General features: G+C 41.7%; 1 protein-coding gene across 1 annotated transcript in view; it reads left to right on the top strand.

The window, feature by feature from the left end:
• YWHAQ (tyrosine 3-monooxygenase/tryptophan 5-monooxygenase activation protein theta) overlaps positions 1 to 18,869 on the top strand; it is a 30,420-nt gene extending 11,551 nt beyond the window's left edge. The window contains exon 3 of the mRNA XM_050951643.1: positions 18,663 to 18,869. Coding sequence (XP_050807600.1) covers positions 18,663 to 18,869 — 207 coding nt within the window. The remainder of the gene's footprint in view (positions 1 to 18,662) is intronic.
• Positions 18,870 to 21,766: the final 2,897 nt, after the last annotated feature.

Below are 21,766 nucleotides of genomic sequence, written 5' to 3'. Positions count from 1 at the left end.
AAGTTTGGTGTGTGGTTTTTTTCTTTTTTTTTTCCTTCTCCCTGGGGGTAGGGGGATAGGCGCAGCATGGGCCAGGGATGCCATTTAGGACGGAGGGAGTTCATGGTCTCATCCCAGGGAAGGCATCACAGGCATTAACAGAGCTGGCTCTCGAGCAGCTGGTCCCTGGTAGCAGATTCCAAGGGCTGATGGTGCTGAGCCCCCCGCCCAGCCCAGCAGGGAGGGGGAACCTGTGCTGCTGATACTGCTGAAGTAGGGGTGCCTAGTCTAGATTGCAATGGCAACTCCCTCCTGCAGAATGGGTTAGCAAGGCTGGATGTGGATTGGGGGATGTAGGGCTGAAAAACTTGCTCCTTTCTCTGAAATATGTGAATTGGCATCACTGCTGGCCTGGAGGAGTCACGTTAAGAGATGAGCCCAAAGGGCGACGTGGGATGAAAATGTTCAGGAACCTAACCACTGCTCTAGAAGTTATAAAAACTGAAGATAATTAATTTAGGGTTCTCCACCAAGGCACTCATTTGGCTAAGTGTACGCCTTAAAATAGCATTGGTGAAACAGCAAAACATTCCACTTTCCATACTGGATCGGAAGCTCACCTGGTCAGATATCCTTTTTCCAATACCAGTTTTTCAAAGAAGTTGTTAAAATCTATTATGGAAAATAGTTCATAGGAACAGTTCCTTCATGATCCCATGAGTGGTTAGCATATGCCCTCAAATATGAGGGTTTATATATTTTAAACTCTGTCCTGTCTATTGTAACTGCATGTTGTTCATTTGCTACGTTTCCTCCTTTTTAATGTTGCCTAGACTTTTTCCATATACCTTTTGCTATTGCATGCACCCATCTCTGCAGAATTGTATCCAAAGTTTTTGTCTTTCCTAATATAGAAGTCTTTCCATGTCTCTGAACACATTCTGTCTGTCTCCTTGAGAAGGCATGGCCAGAGTAAAGTGTTCCATTTTGGAGTATACTAATAACATAATGAAATTATAATTTCAGTGAATCCTAATCCATTCTTTAGACATTTTGATGTTTGCTTCAGTGACATCAAATGGTCTACCTGAATTGTTTGTTTGCTAACAATATCTGAGTTGTAAAAATTATTCCTTCCAGTGTGCATTACTTTCTTTTCCTTTTTCAATACTGAATTTCATATACCTGTGTGCCCTCCATTTGCCTGCCTGTTAGGGCTCTTGAGTGCCTCAGGGCTTGTCTACATTGGAATTGCTACAGAGGTACATCTGTGCTGCTATAGTGCTTCACCTCCTTCAGAGGCGGTAGTTAGGTCAGTGGAAGAATTCTTTCGTTGACATAGCGCTGTGTTCACTGGGAGTTAGGTCAACTTAACCTTGCCACTCAGAAGTGTGGAGTTTTCACACCCCGACGATGTAGCTGGGTTAACTTAACTTTGAGTGTAAACCAGGCCTCAGTCTTTAGTTCTGACTTAAATTTTGCCATGTCATTGCCCCATTTGTCCTTTCTAGGTCATTAGTGACTATTTTCAACCCTGATAATAAAGGACTGTGCAGTATCATGTCAAACTTGCCATTTATTCTTATTTTGTCTTTGCCAGTTTCTGATCAATGAAAGAAGTTTACCTCTGATCCAGTGATTACGTGGTGTCTTTAAGACTTATGATGGCCTTTAGGGTTCTAAAGTGCCTTACAAACAATTCTGTCCATTTATGAATTGCCTATAATCTTGAAATGGAGATTTAATATTATTGTGCCTCTGTGATCTTCTGTAACTCTGCTACTTAATTCAGATGCTTATACTTAAACATACTGACTGGCACAAACTTTTTTCCCTGCTAAGGGGCAGGCTATCTACCAGGTGAAGTGAAGAGCTGCCATTTTGAGGCAACTTAAGTTCCATAGATTTAGGAAAAACTTGTAAACTATAAGGATAGTTAAGGAGCCTGGAATAGGCTTCCAAAGAAGGTTGTGGAATCCCTATTATTGGTAGGGCCCTACCCAATTCACAGCCATGAAAAACTTGTCACAAGACCCTGAAATCTGGGCTCCCCCTATGAACTCTGGTCTTTTGTGTGCTTTTACCCTATACTGTACAGATTTCACTGGGAAGGCCAGCGTTTCAAAATGGGAGTCCTGACCCAAAAGGGAGTTGCAGGGGGGCCACAAGGTTATTTTCGGGGAGGTCATGGTATTGCCACTCAGACTTCTGCGCTGCCTTCAGAGCTGGGTGGCTGAAGAGGTGTGGCTGTTGGCCAGGCATCTAGCTCTGAAAGCAGCACCCTGGAAGCAGCAGTGCAGAAGTAAGGGTAGCAATACAATACCATGTCATCTCTACCTCTGCACTACTGCTAAAGGTGGCTCTGCCTTCAGAGCTGGGATCCCAGCCAGCAGCTGCTGTTCTCCAGCTGCCCAGCTCTGAGGGCAGCGCCGCCATCAGCAGCAGCGCAGGAGTAAGGGTACTGCAACCCTCTCTAGAATAACCTTGTGGGAACCACTTCCCTCCCCCCCCACCCCCCCAAACAAAACTCTCCTTTTTTGGTCGGGACCCTGCAATTACAACATTGTGAAATTTCAAATTTAAATAGCTGACATGAAAGTTTGACTTTTTAAAAATCCTATGACCCTGAAATTTCCCAAAATGGATCGTGAATTTGGTAAGGTGCTAGTAATTGGAAGTCTTTAAGAACAGTTTAGACAAACACCTATCAGAGATTATCTTGGTATGCAGTAACTCCTTCATTCCATTTCGTTGTTAAATCACTGATCTATTAGAGAGCGTACTCATTTAAAGTTATGCAATGTTTACTTTTAATGTTTTGGCTGTGGGGGCTTGGAACCAGGGTGGGCCGTCAGCTCCCCTCCGCCACCCCCAGCGCCTCCCGCTCGCCTGCAGCCCAGCAGATCAGCAATTCCCCCCTTCCTTCCCACGCCTCCTGCCTGCAACAGTCATCTATTTTGCGGAGTTCAGGAGGCTCTGGGGAGAGGAGTGAGGATGCGACACACGACCTGTCCCCTCTCCCCGCAGAGCCTCCTGAATGCCCCGAAATAGCAGATTGTTGCGGGCGGGAGGTGTGGGGAAAGAGACGGGAGGCTGCTCGCCTCCCACCCGCAGCAGTCAGCTGCTTTGCAGCATTCAGGAGGCACGCAGCCTCCCCCTCCTCCCATCCGCAGCAATCAGCTGCCCCCCAGCACTTTGGAAAGAACAGAAAGAGGAGCAGCCAGACGCTCACTCTCTGATTCCACCACCTCAACCAAGCTTCACAATCATTATTGCTGAGTACAGTATTACATTGTTTATATACCTATACTGTATAAGTTTTAATTATAAACAATGTCTCTTGTCTGGCAAAAAAAAATTCCCTGGAAACTAAACGCCCTCTCCTCTTACATTAATTCTTATAGGGAAATTGGATTCGCTTAAAGTCATATTTTTCAAAAATATAATGTTAAGTGAGTTACTGTACTTGGTTCTGGGGTGGATAAAAATCAATAATTTTTTTTGACATTCTAAAAGTACCGTTTTAAAATTTAAATCAGATTTTTTATTTTATTTTTTCTTTTAAAAAAAAATCTGTTTTAAAATGAAATCTGAATGTAATTCAAAATGTGTTGAGGCCTAAATTTCTAATCCCTTAAAACATTTAAATAAAAATAAATATGCTGAACTCAAAGTTTCTGATTGAAGCTCATGAATTCAAGTCTGCTTTTCTCTATATAGAGGGTGGAGGGGAAGGACATCAAACTTTTGAGCTCATGTTTTATAAATATGGCACAATAGGTCTGAGTAAGTAACTCAGACTCTTATTTTGCAAGAAACTTAAGCAAGTAGGAATTTAAGATCTCTTTCACTTAGACATATTTGAAACTTTTCCCAGGCTGACCTGAACTTAGTTTAATTCACTAACTCTACAGTTCATCCTTCTGTTTAATAAATTGTTTTGTTATAAATAGAACAGGAGTACTTGTTAGTCTCTAAGGTACCACAAATTTATTGGAGCATAATAATATTCTCAAATTTGTTAGTCTCTAAGGTGCCACAAGTATTCCTGTTCTTTTTGCGGCTACAGACTAACACGGCTGCTACTCTGAAACCTTAGTTATAAATGTGAAACATGTATTGATAAGAGAAGTTTTGCATAACCTGCTTGATCCTCAGTGCATCGTAGGCTGGACTAGAGGACTTCCCTGAGGTCCCTTCCAGCTCTACGTTTCTATGATTCTGTGACTTAGAACTATGCCATTAGCTATTAACACCATTTTAAAATACTTATTAAAAAACCTAACATCGTGCTTGGTGTCAGAGTGTCTTCACTACATTTAATTTTCATAAACTAAGATGGTGTCTTCTTGTGGACCTTTCCTATTAAGGAAAAAGACAGTTTCCTCAGGAGTTTCACGTGAATCACCACTTCTGCAGATGTTGGTGAGACCCTACTGTAGGATTCTTTTGTATATATAAAGAAATTTACTTAGTAAATTTACTTAGAAATGTACTTAGTCCTTAGCCAATCGTAAGCATTGGCTGCCAGTTCTTAAAACTATGTAGGCAAGCATTCAGAATCAAAATGGAAAAAGCAGATTAGATCATATCCATTTCCATGCCATATAGGAGTGTTCCTGTGTTTTCTGCAGAATGTTGTCAGGTCATTTTAAACTATTCTAATAAAGGTCATTCTGCTATTATTGGAAAGGAATTAAATGGAAAATCACTTTACTTGATCTCTAAATTACTTATGCACTGAGGATAAAAGCTTAGTGTCTTAAATAGCTTGTCATCCAGTCCCCTCTTAATGTCGTCAAACAGTAAACTGATGCACAAAAGTTGGATCTAGAAGAATAGTCTTACCTTTCATAACAGAATTCCAGAAGAGGCAGCAGACTAGGGCCAGGGAATTCTTTCTTTTTTACTGGGGGGAAAAAAGTGACCACTAAAATGTATCAGCCTGAAGTAGGCAATTGGTGTTCAGATGTTTGGCAGGGGGACAGAAAAATGCAATCATCCATGAATACAAGCATAACTACAAGTGTTCTAAAGCCACGCTGATCAGTGTGCTATGAAACTAAAGCAACTTAGTATCAACAGTAGTTAAAAAGGCACTGTCACTGAAGCTAATTTTGAGTGGATGAGTTGTCTAAGACGAGTGGGCAAACTTTTTGGCCTGAGGGCCACGTAAGGGAATAGAAATTGTATGGAAGGCCATGAATGCTCACAAAATTGGGGTTGGAGTGAGAGCGCTGGTTGAGGATGCGGGCTCTGTAGTGGGGCTGGGGATGAGTGTGAGGCGTAGGAGGGTGCTCTGGGCTGGGACCGAGGGGTTCGGAGGGCGAGAGGGGGATCAGGAGTGCAGGAAAGGGTGCAGGCTCTGGGGTAGGGCTGGAGATGAGAGGTTTGGGGTGCAGGAGGGTGCTCCATGCTGGGATTGAGGGATTTGGAGAGCGGGAGGGAGATCAGGGCTGGGGCAGGGGTTAGGGTGTTGGGGAGAGGCGCTGGGGTGCAGGTTCCGAGCGGCACTTACCTCAAGCAGCTCCCAGGAGCAGTGGCATGTCCCTTCTCCAGTTCCTACACATGAAGCGGCCCCCAACCGTCGGAGCGGGGCAATGCAGCTGCTTCCAAGAGATGTGTGGTGCAGCCCCCGAACCTGCGTCCCATCTGGAGCAGGGCTGAGCTGTGTGGTGCGGCCCCTGTCCCAGCTGGAGTGGGGATTGGGAAACCTGCGTCATGTGATGCTGTTCCTGCCCCCATGAGGAGACATTGCAAACCCTTCCCAAAGCACCTTGTGGCCAGTTGCACGGTGGGATAGCTACCACAATGTACTGCTGTCTTTGCTGTTGCAAGGACTGCTGATGTGGATGTGCTCCAGCATCACAAGGAGCACAGTGTGGACACGCAATAGCGGTTTAATTCTAGCGTTTTAATAAGTGTTATAACTTGTGGTGCAGAAACTTGCCAGTTTAGAGATACCCAAGTAAAATACTTACAACAGCTCCTGTAGTGTCACTTTGTACTGCAAGAGGTGGAAAATAGTTCTCTGGTGTATATTTGTATATATGGTTGCTAACTGTTCTTAAATACTTTCTCAGCACTATTTGTTCAGTCATAAGTAGCATCTTATGATAACTGAATGGCAATGTTCTTGGGAACCTAGAAGTATTCGAATGTTCTTTATTTTTACGTAGTTAGGAGAACATGCTGAAGAAAATAGTATTAAAATTGAAGATCTGTGGATAAAGCTGTTTGTAGAAATTAAGTTCATTTCTCCCACATACTGCAGAAAGATTAGCTTTCCTTCAAGAGTCGAATGGCTCTTGTTCAGACATCTAAGAACTTGGTTAAGTGAATCCTAGCTGGGATTTGCAAATAAATTTGTCTTGGTTTTAACATAAGATGACTAAAATCTGTTACTTCTACTCAGGCTGGAAAAGGTTGCAGAAATTGAGCTCCTGCCTTTGAGCAGTATCAGCGTTGACAACTTGATCAGTATCCTATTTCTCTCGCTGACTAGGCTGATCCTACTGAACTCTTTTTTTCTGAAGCTCAAATGATAAAAGACCTATCTTGTCTGCCTTGGTATAAAAAGTAGTGTTTGGGATTTACCTATATCAGATTTACTGGATTTCAAGCTTTAGTAGCCTTGAAGTGCTTTCTACAAAATCAAATCAATACTGTTAAGGTGCTATTCCTTACAAATCAAAGTCAAACTTTGAGGTGTTGGTGGTAATATCTGAGTCAGTGCAAGAAACTTAAATGGCACTTCAACTCAAGTATTTAAGCAGTTTGACCTAAGAATCGAGATTTAATATAACCTGAACTTCATTCAGAGGGTAACTTTTATTACAGCAGGAATTCTGAACATTAACACACTTTTATTGTTGCTTGAAACTAAATACTGACTCAACTGGCTCCTTTTTCCAAGTAGCTTTTTTTGTTTGCATGATGTTGCTTAACCATCTGTGCCTAGTTACAAAAGTAAGATTACTCAACATATTTTGGGTGGTACAAAAATAAGAACTTTCAGCTATTCTGAGTTGAGGAGGTAAATACAAAACATTAGTTTGTATTACCTTGCCTTTAACTACCTTGAAACCAGATAACTCAAGTACTGGTAGTAGAATCTGTGTTTGGTTCTATTATGTGCAATCTTCTGAAAGTTTCTGTAGCATCCTGAACTTTTCAAAATGAAAGTACACAATGTGAAATTAAGACCTTCAAAGGGGCCTAAGGGAATTAAGCACCCAATTCCCTTAGGCTGACTTGAAAATTGCAGCCTTAATATTCTTGGATTAATGTGGTCAGCAGATAGTCAACAAAGCTGACTTAATTCATATTATTCCTCTTATGGGACTCCTTGAATTAAAATAGTTTTGTTCTCAAACAGTCAAAATTAGTGGGCAAGGTAGAAAGAGGGTAAGCACAGAAGATGACATAGGTATACATTGAATTACTTTTCTAGTTGGAGAACTGCACTTTCAGGTACAAGAATCTTGGTAGCAGAAAGCTTTACTAGAGAGATTGAAGGAGGAAAAAACAAATGGCCAGAGTTTCACTATTGTATTTCTCCCTTTTGCTTACATTCTGTTCACTTAAACTCAATGTGGAATGTAAATGTGTAGTCAGTCAGTGCAGTGGTTCTCAACCAGGGGTACATGTACACAGAGGTCTTCCGGGGATACATCACTTCATCTAGTTATTTGCCTAGTTTTACAACAGGCTACATAAAATGCACTAGCGAAATCAGTAAAAACTAAAATTTCATACAGACAAATGAGAAAGTAAGCAATTTTTCAGTAATAGTGTGCTGTCATACTTTTTTGTATTTTTAAGCAAATAGTTTTAAGTGAGATGAAACTTGGGGTATGCAAGACAAATCAGACTCCTGGAAGAGGTACAGCAGTCTGCAAAGGTTGTTAGCTCATACACTAAGTCAGTAGTTTTCAAAGGACTAAAGTTCAAGCATGCAGCTGTGTAGCCTTAAAATGGGCTTGAGTATTGAAAGGAAGCAACGGCACATCCCCCTTCGATCTCCTATGCGTAAGGGCACGCAGGGGCCTTCTTCTGTCAGTTCAAACATAAGCTACCTGTTTTCACTTTGAAGATGCTGCAGAGCCTACCCTACTTTCTATCAGGATGCTGATTCTCACATTCAGTTGGCCTATGATGGTAGCCTCCATCCCTCACTGGTTAAATTTTGAAACAAGAGCCTTCATGTGGAGATGTGGAGAAACTGGAGAGGGTCCAGAGAAGAGCAACAAGAATGATTAAAGGTCTTGAACATGACCTACGAAGGAAGGCTGAAAGAATTGGGTTTGTTTAGTTTGGAAAAGAAGACTGAGAGGGGACATGATAGCAGTTTTCAGGTGTCTAAAAGGGCATCATCAGGAGGAGGGAGAAAGCTTGTTCACCTTTCTTTGCTTCTTGTTCTATCCTTAGAGGCTATGGGCTTAAACTGCAGCAAGGGAGGTTTAGGTTGGACATTAGGAAAAAGTTCCTAACTGTCAGGGTGGTTAAACACTGGAATAAATTGCCTAGGGAGGTTGTGGAATCTCCATCTCTGGAGATATTTAAGAGTAGGTTAGATAAATGTCTATCAGGGATGGTCTAGACAGTATTTGGTCCTGCCATGAGGGCAGGGGACTGGACTCGATGACCTCTCGAGGTCTCTTCCAGTCCTAAAGTCTGTGGATCTGTTTTCTCCCATGCTGCCCCTCATGCTTGGGAGAAGTTCCTTGTAAACATCCACAAACATGATTATCCTCCTTCAAAACCCTTCTTAATACTTTCCTTAATAACTCGGTCCTGGGTTAGGGGTTGTTATAAAATTGGATGGGTGGGGTTCTGTGGCCTGCCTTGTGCAGGAGGTCAGACTAGATGATCATATTGGTCCCTTCTGACCTATGAGTCTATGAGTAACTCTTAGGCTGCTGGTGTGCTGAGACCAGTGCCAATCACTCAAACCAGCTTTCTGATTGTTTCTTTGTATACTGCCTGTCACAGCTTCCAGCTTATTGCCCCTTTCTGATCACTCATTCTGGGTATTTTAAAGCTTCCGGAGCCTGAGGGCATATCTACACTTACGCTGTAGCAGCACAGTGGCACTGCTATAGTGCTTCAGTGAAGATGCTACCTATTCTGACTGGAGGGGTTTTCCTATCAGTATAGGTAATCCACCTCACTGAAAGACAGTAGCTAGGTCAACAGGAGAATTCTCCCATCAGCCTACCACTGTCTACACCAATGGTTAGGTTGGTTCAACTGCATTGCTCAGGGTAGTGGATTTTCCACACCCCTGATCCACGTAGTTATACCGACCTAATTTCTTAGTGTAGACCAGCCCTGAATGAAGTCTAACCATTGCCTCAGTCATGGGATCCCTGGACACACTCTAAGCACACGCTGTCTTCTCTGTCACCTCCTTCTGAAAGCTAGAACTTGTTTTCCAGTTGGCTAGCCCATCAGCTCAATGCTCACCCTTCAGATTTCCCCCGGAGCTTAAATACCTCCTCTCCCAGAACTCCACTTAAAGTTATGAGCTTTCTGGATTACCTCTTCAAGGGATGAAGTGTTAGGTGTAGACAGACCCTTTGCAACTATTCTGACAGCATTGTTCTTTGCTTTAATCATGTAAGGCACAAGAGTTTGGATCCTCTAGAACACAACATCCTAACTGCAGTGCCCCTCACTAGCTCACTCTTCCCTTGAAAATCCCTGGAAATCACCTATGTTCAGGAAGGTAGGCAGCACAGTGTAGTTCTGATCCATAATTAGGGCTCCTAGGCTCTACAGTTGTCCTAATACATCAGCATTCTGCAGAGTAGAACAAAGCTGTGCTTGAGTAATGACGAATACATGGAATACTTTCCTATCTCCACGGGCGTTTGTCATTCTGCATTATGTCACCATCATTCATAGGCTTCAAAGTCAAAAGGGATTATTATCATGACCATCTATTCAATTCCGTATTTACATTGATTAGTTAATGGATAAGCTTGAGGAGGCAGTTGTCAGTGTCCTTGAGCTGAACAACATTCTGCTTCAAGACCTTGAATACATTGACATTGTCTTGTTGGCTCAGCTTGGTGAATTGCACTCACTGATGGCTGATATGTTTGAGCAAGAAGCAGTGCACGTTGGTTTGATTAGTCCGGATAAAACTAACTCCTTGGCCATTGCCCTCAATCTGCTTGCAGCTCCAGATTACAACGGTCCCTGTATTACTGGGTCTGGATGGGATGTTGTGCAGATGTCAACTGTCAAATATTTGGGAGACATTGTAAATGGTTCTGGAGGATACTCAAAAGATTTGGACACTTGTGTAGCAGTATAGACTCATAGACTTTAAGGTCAGAAGGGACCATTATGATCGTCTAGTCTGACCTCCTGCACAATGCACGCCACACAATCTCACCCATCCACTTCTATAACAAACCCCTAACCTATGTCTGAGTGATTGAAGTCCTCAAATTGTGGTTTGAAGACTCAAGCTGCAGAGAATCCACTGCTGCTACACTTTTTTGGGCTCTTTGGCCTCTGTGAGGATGTTGTGACACGAAGCTCGCCACAAAACTGTGGCTCTGTAGAACCAGAGTTGTACCAGCCCTGTTGTATGGAAGTGAAATGTGGATGCTGAGAGAGGCTGAAACACACCAGGGTTGGTGTCTTAAATTCTCATCTTCATCAGCTGCTCCTTATGAAGTGGCAGGATGAGATCAGAAATGAGGATATTTAAAGCTGAACCCAGCAGCTGTCTCCATCAGCTCTTGTTCAGTTTTGTTGGCTTTCTTGGCATGGACATACTGAAGACCAGCAAATTCTGGAGTGTTTACCAAGGAATGCCGCTACACAGTCAGCAATTACATGGATGCCGAAAGCTTGAGGCACAATATGATTGCCAGTGATGGAACTGATGTGAATATCCAGCCAGACTACCTCAAGGACCTGGCCAGAAATTTGATCCAGGTGGCACTTGATCTTCAAGGAGGCCACATCCATTTAGAATTTTATCGTCATGACCACTATTCAGTACAGTAATCTAAACGGGGGAAGTAGGAAGTTCTTGGTTTGGAACGGAATATTTTTGTGCTTGAAGTTGACTCATTTTGGTGCCTTAATTATTCTAGCACACTTGCTCCTATGTTGTTTTTGAGTATAGGTTTAGAAGTTGGAGAATCTAAATTCTGTTCTTGCTTCTGACAGACTTCCTTGGTGATTTTGGCAAACTTCTCACTTTATAAAAATGAGACACATGTATCATGGAGGAGTGTTACAAGTTTTGATTAAAACTTGTAAAATGTGGAGGTCCTTGATAGATAATTTGTTTTATGATTACATATTAGTGATGGTAAACATGCTTTCCCACTCCTTAAACTTGTGTAAACTATTTCTCCTTGGCCATTGTGTAGACATGAAGACAAAATGACATCAAATGTGTGTTTACATAAACTATTTTAACATAAAATATATTATGCACACTGCAAATGAGTTTCCTGAATCTTTTGTCTTCATTACATAAAGTTAATTATAAATGTCACAAGTTGTGGCGGGAAGAGAAGGAATTATTCATGTCATCTGTATTCAAGATTACTGCTCACTTCACAAGTGACAACGTACATAAAATGAGTTATTTGTAAGACATTAAATGTTTTATGGAAAGGTAAGTATGTCCAAGTGGATGGAAGAGAAGAATAGATGTCAGACTTTTTCTGCTCTTGGCTCTTTTACTGACTTACTGTGGTTTTTGGAGCAAGTCACTGAACTCTCCACTTCTGTATCACCACCTAAGGGTAGGCGGGCAGGGAGGGGAGAGATGACACCCTTTTCTGTGAGGTCCGTGGATGAAAAGTAACTAGAACACATCATATATCTTAGTTTATTTCAAATCTACAAGTCTTTCTATATTAATACTAGCTAAGACCCAACATTTGTTCAACAGACATACTTAAATAGTTAGCATCAGTCCATCTTCTGAGCATGCTTTAGAAATCTGCAATAACTTAATACCTTTACCACATGTATTTACTTTTGGAATGTGCCAAGAATGGTAAAGAAAAATCACTTTTGTACAGTATAGTAGATTAGCTACATTCCCTAGAGACTTCATTCTACTTCATATAGTTTCAGTAGCTTCAGTGTTGCTGCTTTCTTGACATTCTTCAGTTTGCAAGTGGAATAGGTAAACTTCTGTCAGTGTTATGTGGTTTGTCTTTCTCTTTTTGTAGATAGCTGTTCAAGTATTTCTGTAACATTGTGTGGTACTAAAAGTTTGCAATAAATCTTCAGTTTACAGAAAGCATAAGCCAATTTAACTGATGAAATGAGATCCTTTCCTAAACCCCTTCTTCTAATATAACTTCCCTTGCTGAAATAAGTAACACTGCCTAAAGTTGACATCAGTGATTTTGGAAGGGAGGGGGACTGAAAAGTCTGATACTATTACAAACCAAAAAATGCTTTGACAAATCTTTGTTTTACAGAAAACCTTCTGTGTGAGATTTTCACTTCTTGAGTGTTAGCTCCTTAAACTGGCAGATCCCACCTACTTCTAAGGATTTTTGGAAGAGGAGGGTAAACCATGAGCCAGGCTATTGCAGGCTACATCTTCCCAAGCAAAATTCTGTCTTCTGAATGTTCCATCAGTTCCTCCCTGACTGTTTGAAGGAGGTGAAAAAGTTTGCATGTCAGTTGTATCTTAAGTTCTCCTGAATCCCAACAATAGCTTGTCTTGACGCTACCTTCCAGTCCAGTTGTACTATGTGTACATTCTGTGGTGTTCTGACTGCTGGTTTCCAGAGTGCTAATGACTTTTATGCCCAGCGTTGGCCTCTCTCCTTGTCTCTTGATTTTTCTCTGCATCTTGATTCTAAGATGTTTATCTCACTACCATGTTGTGCTTTATAACACAGTAGTATATGTGAATAGTTCATATTCATTCCTATGTGCATTATTTGGCACTTCTCAGGCTATGTCTACACTGCACTTTCATCAGTAAAACTTTTGTCACTCAGGTGTGAAAAAACACTCACCTGACAGACACAAGTTTTACTGACAAGAAGTGCTGTTGTGGAAAGGGCTTTTTCGGCGGGAGACACTCTCCCACCAACAAAGCTACCACTCCTCGTTGGGAGAACAGGGATGTTTTGTCGGTAGGAAAGCTCTCTCCTGCTGACAAAAAGCCGCTATACTGCATGCCTTCTAGCTGCAAGACTTAAGCAGCATGGCTATGCTGCTGTAAGCTGCGCAATGTAGACATAGCCTCAATACAGAACTCAGTCTTTCATCATGCTGTACCTTTGGCTACCGTGGCCTGGTCCCTGACCCTCTGAATTCCTCAGTCTTTAAATTTGAGGGTAAATCTTGTCACGTTGATTGTATTCAGTTCCTGATCTGAAAGAGGCAGAGAACAGTGATGCAGCGAAGTTTCAATGTAGTCCTGGTATGGAACCTTGGGGTGCTCCACTGATAAGATGTTACTATGCTGAAAATTTAATATTTATTCCAACTTGTTCTTGCCTCTTAGCCAGTTTCTAGTGCATTGCTGTATTTTCCCTTTTTTGGGGAGAGGAAGTCCTAAGAGCTCCTTCTTCTTGGTCTGGGAGGATGCTGGAGGCTGGGTACACATCCTTTACTCCCTTTTAGATTGTAATGCTCAATATGAGTGTTACACAACTCCTGTAATATACGTATGATAATACTTGGTGATAACTGACATTGGTGAGCTGCACTGAAAGAAGCTTGTGTCTCAATAAATACAAGTTTTTTGGAGATCTGTTTTCACCAAATCAGGAAAATATCAGTCTATACGCTTCTCTAAACAACCCTATATTCATGTAGTGTTTTCAATGCAGCAGCTTAAATATGGTTAATAGCATTCCAGAAAAGCTCTTCTAGAGTACATCTTTAAGAGCAAGTAATCCAAAAAGTGGCTCTCTTTCTCACAAGCTATTATGTTGAACAACCCTGCATTATACTGCTAACTTGGCAGCGGTGGTAGTTCACCAAACATTGAATATGGTGAGCTTTGCTGAATTCTACAATATCTTGTTTTGATCGACTTTGCCAATTGGGCAAAAAATACGTTTTAATCTTATTGCTAACATATTTTATTGAGCAACTGTAGTGTAAACTTCATACTTGTAGCTACTTCATGGGTTTGGATTTAATATAAATTGCCTACTTAGTAATTGAAATTTAATAAACTAGCTATAATTTGCAAGCTTAATGGATGCCTTCTGCTAATCTGACCTGTTAGTTCTCAGAGCAATTGATTAAGGATCTCAAATGCTTGGTGGAAAGGGATGAATTAGTTTTAAATTATTGTCTGAGACTGCAGAGTTGCATATTAATATTCCCTTGAGGTATTGTGAAGGTGGTATCATGAAGATGGTGGTTAAAATACGACTCTCACATAGTAATTGGTAGATACTACCGATTTAGCATCATTTGGGGAAGAATAACAGTGTTTAATTCTACCATCATTTCTGCCCTTTAGCCATTACATTTGCCAGTTACTCATTGAAAATATTGCAATGAAGCATGCAAATTATTTCAGAAATAGTTGAAAATTCCATCTCTATTGTGGAGAAGGATGAAATAAAGCCACCTATGATCCTGCTGCTTTGGTTGTAGTTAACAGAGAAATCTGGTGTTCATCACTGAAATGCCATGCTGCTGTCATGTTGCTGGGGATGATGGCATGATGAGCCAATAGCTTGGATCTCTTTGGGGATGAAGGGACTTTTCCAGAGTGGAGTATATATGAGGCATCTGTGTGTTGAGTGACTGGCCATAGATTCTGTGGTAAGGTTCCTAGTTTCTGCAGCCTCCAAAACAGCAGTGTCAGCTCATGTAATATGTGGAAAGATAAATTGTTTCAGGGGTCTTGAGTTTGGGGAACATATGGTGGTAGTCCTGTGCAGCTGGCAGTAAAACATGAATTTCTAAAAATTATAGAAGTTTTTTCTAACACAAAGTGCTGCACCCGATACAAGGTAAGAATATTGGAAAGGATAGTGAATCAGAGCAATGGTTCATGTAACCCAGTTTCTGGTCTTCCAACAGTGGGCAATGCCAGATGCTTCAGCGGGAATAAACAGAACTGGACAATTATTGAGTGATCCATCCCCTGTTCAGTCGCATCTTGCAGTCAGATGCTTATGGAAACTCAGGGCATGGGGTTGCATCACTGACCATTTTGGCTAATAGTTGTTGTTGGACCTATCCTCCATTAACTTATCTAATACCCAGTTGTTGTTTTGGCCTTCACAACGTCCCTTAGCAGCGAGGTCCACAGGTTGACTGACTGTATTGTGTGAAGAAGTACTTCCTTATGATGATTTAAAACCTGCTGCCTATTAATTTCATTGGATGACCTCTAGTTCTTGTATTGTGAATGGGTAAATAACACTTCCTTATTCACTTTCTCCATACCATTCATGTTTTTCTAGACCTCTATCTTATTCTCTCTTAGGTTTCTGCTTTCCAGGCTAAATATAGCCCCAGTCTTTTTAATCTCTCCGATATGTAAAGTGTACCAAATCCTTAATTTTTGTTGCCCTTCTGTGTATTGTTTCCCATTCTAATGGATGATGATATCAAGACAACGAACTAGTATCCAGTCTATCCCTAGTAGATATCTAAACATCCTCCTTTGTTACTAATAAACATTTTTTAAATTGGCAAGCTTGAATAACATGCACCCACAAGACCTAAAGCTGAGGGGAATTAACAGCTCTTACTTTTTAATAAATCTTGGAATACCAGGGAAGTTCTGGAAGAGTGCCAAGATTGTACTAATATTAAGAGGTTAAGCCAGGTTACCTAGGAAGTATAAACAGGTTAACATGACATCAATCCTGAGCAGAATAATGGGAAAGCTAATCAAGAGTTCAGTTGACTGTTGACTGGAATTATATGCCTATTCTCTTAGTTTTATGGAAAATTGATTTTTGTCAAACCTGCTTTCATTCTTTGGAATTACAAGTTTTGGTTGATTAGGCAATTGTGTAAATGTAATAAACTTAGTTTTTGTTAGGAGTTTGACTTGGTAACCCACAACATTCTGATTTTAAAAAATTAACACTAGGCAATGTCAACAGAGCACATCTTAAATGAATTAAGAGTTGGTAACTGACAGACTTTAAAAAATAGTCAATAGGGAAATCATCAGATCAGGTCTGTTTCCAGTGAGGTTCGACAGTGCTATTCAAAATTTTCCTTAGTGATCGGTAAGTAAATATAAAATCACCGCTGATCAAATCTGAGGATGGCATGCAGATTTGAGTAGTAAGTGACAGGGCAAACAGATCTGGATCACTTGGTAAACTGGGCTCATGCAAATTAAATTGTTTTAATACAGCCAAATGTATTGGACAAACAACTCAACATGAACTACCAATGCAGTGCTGTGGAAAAAAGGGCTAATATACCTCTTGGATGTGTAAATGGGAGTAGTAAATAAGACTAGGGAGATGATTTTTACTTCTATGGAGAGGCAGATATTGGAATACTATGTACAGTTCTAGTGTCCACTTTTTAAAGATTTTGGGAGCAGAAACCCAGAAAAATGGTTTTTGAGGCCTTGCAGTGGACTTAAGTTCAGTCTCTTCAGTTTATCAAAAAGACTGAGATGGCTTGGTTATAGTGTACCTGGGGAGTGGGCAGGAGATGGGATATGGGTACAAAAGGGATCTTTAGTCTACCAGGGAAAGATATAACAAGAACTAATGGCTGGAAGTTGAAGCTAGACCTAATGTGTGCATTACTTTTAATTTTGATTTTAACAATGAGGGTGGTTAGCCATTGGAATAGTGGTGGGTTCTCCATCTCTTAGGCCATGGCTACACTGGAGAGTTGCAGCGCTGGTGGTGGGTTTACAGTGCTGCAACTTACTCACCGTCCACACTTGCAAGGCACATACAGCGCTGCATCTCCCTGGCTGCAGCGCTGGCTATACTCCTGCTCTGCCTGGGGTATAAGGGTTGCAGCGCTGGTGATGCAGCGCTGCTCCGCAAGTGTGGCCACCAAAAGCGCTGTAATTGGCCTCCGAGGTATTCGGAGGTATCCCAGAATGCCTGTTCACCCGCTCTGCTGTTTTGTTGTGAACTCCGGGCTCCCGGAGCTGCTTATCTAAAAAAACAAACACAGCTCGTTTGCTCAAGCAGATGCAGGCAGGGGGATTCCTTTGGAATGTTAGTGTTTGCTTGAGGAGAGAAGCAACACGGCAGGGGGGGAGGGGGAGTCCGTTTTGGAGCAGCTGCTTATCTGGTCTGAAGGCTATTTGCATTTTGTGAATGAGAGAGGGATGGGGGAAGGGGTCAAAACCTTTTTTTTAAAATGATTGAAGGTTGGTGCTGTGTATCTTCTAGTCCTTAGAACTTGCAAGGCAGGGAGCTGACACAGTGTCAGTTCCAAAAATCCACTCTGTCTCCCCTATGCTCCCGGTCACACTCCACCCCACCCCCCTCTTTTGAAAAGCATGTTGCTGCCACTTGAATGCTGGGATAGCTGCCCATAATGCACTACTCCCAACAGCGCTGCAAATGTGGCCACACTGCAGTGCTGGTAGCTGTCAGTATGGCCACACTGCAGCGCTTTCCCTGCACAGCTGTACAAAGACAGCTGTAACTCCCAGCGCTGTACAGCTGTAAGTGTAGCCATACCCTTAGTCTTCAGATCAAGACTGGATGTCAGACAGATCTTATGGTACTTTCTGGCCTTAAATTATATGAATCAATAAATAATGTAATCTACAAATGAAGTGTGCATGATGCACATGTACACTTGAACTTTTGGCCTGTAAATTGCCCCACTGTTTCAGTTAATCCCCTGTTGAGATTGCTGGGGTGGTTCATGTTTCTGAGCTGCTTCAGGTTTATACAGCGTTCTCTGGGCTCAGAAATATGTTCATATTTAAAGGTTATATTTATACCAATGAGGCCTAGAAACTGTTTTCTGTGGGATGCAAGCTTTTGTTTGAATCTGGATGTCATGCTTGCTGGATAGCTACAACAAATTGTCAAACAAGTTTATACTCCACACCTAAATGTTCAATCATAATTGGCTAATGAATATCACTTAAGAAAACAATAAATAAAATCCTGCTCACAGGTCTTGGCCATAAAGTGGAAAATAAAAATTCCCTCTTTTTAAAGAGGTTTGAATTTCTGATGCATTGTGGGGTTTTTGCCCTCTTCCCCCCCCTTTCTCCCCTCCCCCCCCCCCCCCCCCCCCCCCCCCCCCCCCCCCCCCCCCCCCGTGAAATGGACTGGTCTCAGACTAATCTTCAGTAAAAATTATTTTCTATTGGAATACATGGATTCTTCCTTAGTGCATAAGCATATATTCAGGCTTGCTTTTTTCTATTAGATTTTGCCCTTTTCTAACTTTACTGTTACTCTTTCTTTCCACAATGTTTTAAACAGCTCACCAAACTGGAGCCTTTAAAACGTTCTAGGCTTTTTAGTGTTTGTTACTATGCAAATAGTCTAATTCATTAAGTGAATATACATTTGTCTAAAAGACATCGTTAAATAATTTCTAAATACTTTGCAGATTTTAGTCTTTCTTTGAGCTTCTTAGCATATGCGCAAAGGTAGTATGTGACCAGGATTACTTTATCTAAACCTGTATTTGGAGGATCTTCCATTGCAGTGCATGCAACATGCTAATGTTTCCTATTCCTGCTTTAGGAGCTGCTGGACAAATTTTTAATAGCTAATGCAACTAATCCAGAGAGCAAGGTATTCTACCTGAAGATGAAGGGAGACTACTTCCGATACCTTGCTGAAGTTGCATGTGGAGATGACAGAAAACGTAAGCATACTGTGTTCAATCATGCTCAAACAGTTAACGCCTACTTCTGTTTCGAGATGGTGGGGAGAGGAAAGAAGCGCTAGAATGCACTGCATGTCACTAACTTTCATAACTCTCTCAATAAAACTGAGAGGGACTGCATTTAGATCTGATCTCTCAGTGCCAGTTTTCAAAGTTTTTAGGTTGACTTTTACTGGACCTCAAGTGTTCTGCACTGAAAGACTTCATTATATGGTTAAATGGAATTTAGTGTAGTAGTCCCTTCCCCACCTCCCCATGTGAATGGCTATTGAAGAAATGCTTATTTGAAACTTTCAAAATACTCTCTAGGTGAAAGGTCTCCTAATGGCTTGAGATACATAAGACTATACTTGTATTTCCCCCCACCCCTCCCCAAGGTAAGTAGGCTAGAGGTATTGGTGAAAGAGGAAGCTATCTGCAACTTTGTCTGCATTGACTGTATCAACCCATATTTTAATTGGGCAAAACTTAACTGTCAAGCCATGACTCCTTGAGTCAAATGCAGCATTGTGTACACTAAGAATTTACTTCAGTATAGCTGCGTGTCTCAGGGGTGTAAAAATCCTTCTGTCAATGTAGTTACTCCCTCTCAGGGAGGTGGATTACCTATGCCAATGGGAGAATCCCTCCTGTCGGCATAGGTAGTGTCTACACTGAAGTGCTACAGTGGCGCAGCTGTGCTGCTGTAGTGCTTTAAGTGTACACATACCCTAAATAAGATGACAAATGTAAATTAAATTACTACCTAGATGGACAAAGTGATACTAAATTAATAGTAATCCAGTACCCTATCAAGAAAGAAAATTTATGGTGAGCTCCAGTCTTAAGTTGTCTGATGCTGGTAGAGCTAGTATACTCCTTTTGTGATTCTAGTCTGTTTACTTCTGCTGATCCTGAAGGACTGCAATCCCTCAGAAACCTTAGCAGCCATTAGGACTTATTGCAGGAGTGGAAAGAAACAGTCCGTCACTTGATACGGGGCATTCAGACACTGTTAGCAGTCAACACCTGTTCTGTGAACCATAGAAAATTGTTCACCATGACAGTTAAACTAGATGTTCAGAAGACACATTGGAATGAGTAAGACAACTATCCTGTAAGGTACCCAGATGTCACAGCAAGGGCAATATAAAAATTTGGGCAGGTATTAAGAATTAGTGATAACTTCACACAGCTCAAGGTAGTCCTGGAGTTCTATCATGATAGAGAAAGGAGTTTGCCAGTCCCTGAGGAGCTGAGCTGTCAACTGGCCATAGAACAGAATGGGTTGCTGATAGGGTGTCAACCAGTTGCAGATGACTTAATTAAACCAGATGTGAGGGAGGGGCATGGAGCTTATTTTCACTTGCACAAAGGCCTTATTACACTTTTTCTGGCAGTGTAAAGGAACCTCTAAATGAGTGCAAATGTAAAATGGTGTAAAGAGGCCTTGATGTAAATGAGAACTGAATCTAAAACTCTTAAAGCCCTTGGCCCTAACAGGACTGTGGCAGAAAGTCAAAGCCAGTGCCATAGCATCAAGGGAAAAGCTTTGTATAAGGCTATCATTAAATGTAATCAAGCTGTCAGCACTATCTTTGTTCAGCTTCCATGATAGTCTTACTTCGATTTTAATGTCCAATACCCAATATAACTCTCAGGGCTTGTCAGAAGTTGTTATAAGCCTTTGAAGAATTGTACTTCCCCATGTCCAATAGATACTGTTTAAGTTTTAACAGCTAACTTCCCTGAAGGTTCCATCTGCACTGAGTATGCTTCAGCCCAGGGCTGAGCAGGACTTTACCTGTTACTGCTGCTCTGGGCTGCTGCAAGCAAGTCGGTATTCACGCACCTCAAATGACAGCATTGAGACTCTCTCCTGTCCCCTCAGTGATGCCCCTGATGGGCCCAGGCAGCATGGAAGAGGAATCTGCCTGACTGTAATGTAGATGGGACAAAAACAGACCTTTGAGAGGGAGTAGATTGGTTGAGGAAACTGGGGCTAGAGACTGGCAGGAGTTGGGGAGGGAGATTGGGACAAAAAACAAGTTTACAGACTGAGAGCCAGAGTGGGAAATCTGGAGTGGGGGAGAGATCAGAAGCCTGAAGAATGGAAACTGGGACTGGCTGAGTGAAGAGATTGGGACTGTGATAAGGATCCAGGTGTGGGAAAGAGATGGGATGGGGTGGAGGAGGGTATGTGGAAAAAGAAGTTGAGCTTAGTGGGAGGGAGAAATTGGGAGTGGGGGGAGAAGGGGAGAATGCCCATTAAGGTGCACTCTTCCAAATTCTTGAGGGGACACGCAATATGAGCTATTCCATTAGCTCAAGTTGGAGAGGTGCATGGTGTATCTGATGGTTCCTGCTAATGATCTGTGTGGGTGTCAATATGATGCCACAGGGTGGAATTTGTTTTTAGTTTGTTTTTTAAAAAAGTAGGAAATTAAACACATTCTTTAAAATACAGTTTTCAAGGTTACAAAGTCAAGAACTTGGAAGTTAAATGCCAGACTTCCGGTTTGCCTGTACATTTGCACTATAGAATCATAGAATGGTGGTAAGGCCCACAAGTGGTCATCAAGTCCATTCCCCTTCACTGAGGTAGGACCAAATAAACCTAGACCATCCCTAACAGTGGTTTGTTCAACCTGTTCTTAAAAACACTAATCCAGAGCTTAACTATCCTTAGAGTTAGGTTCTCCCTCCCCCCCCCCCCCAAAAAAAAAAATCCTGCCTAAATTTCCTGTGCTGCAGGTATTACTGCTTGTCCTTCCTTCAATGGACATGGAGAACAATTGATCACTGTTCTCTTTAGAAGAGCCCTTAACATACATTTGAAGACTTATCAGGTCCCCTCTGTCGTCTTTTCTCTAGACTAAACATGCCCAGTTTTTAATCTTTCTTTATAGCTCAGGTTTTCTAAATGTTGTATCACTTTTTGTTGCTCTCCTGGACGCTCTCCAGTTTGTCCACACCTTTC

Source organism: Gopherus flavomarginatus, chromosome 4, assembly GCF_025201925.1.
Source record: "Gopherus flavomarginatus isolate rGopFla2 chromosome 4, rGopFla2.mat.asm, whole genome shotgun sequence".
In the NCBI taxonomy this organism is placed as follows: domain Eukaryota; kingdom Metazoa; phylum Chordata; order Testudines; family Testudinidae; genus Gopherus; species Gopherus flavomarginatus.
Note: the sequence above shows the minus strand (reverse complement) of the source record. Positions and strands in the feature narration are given on the sequence as shown.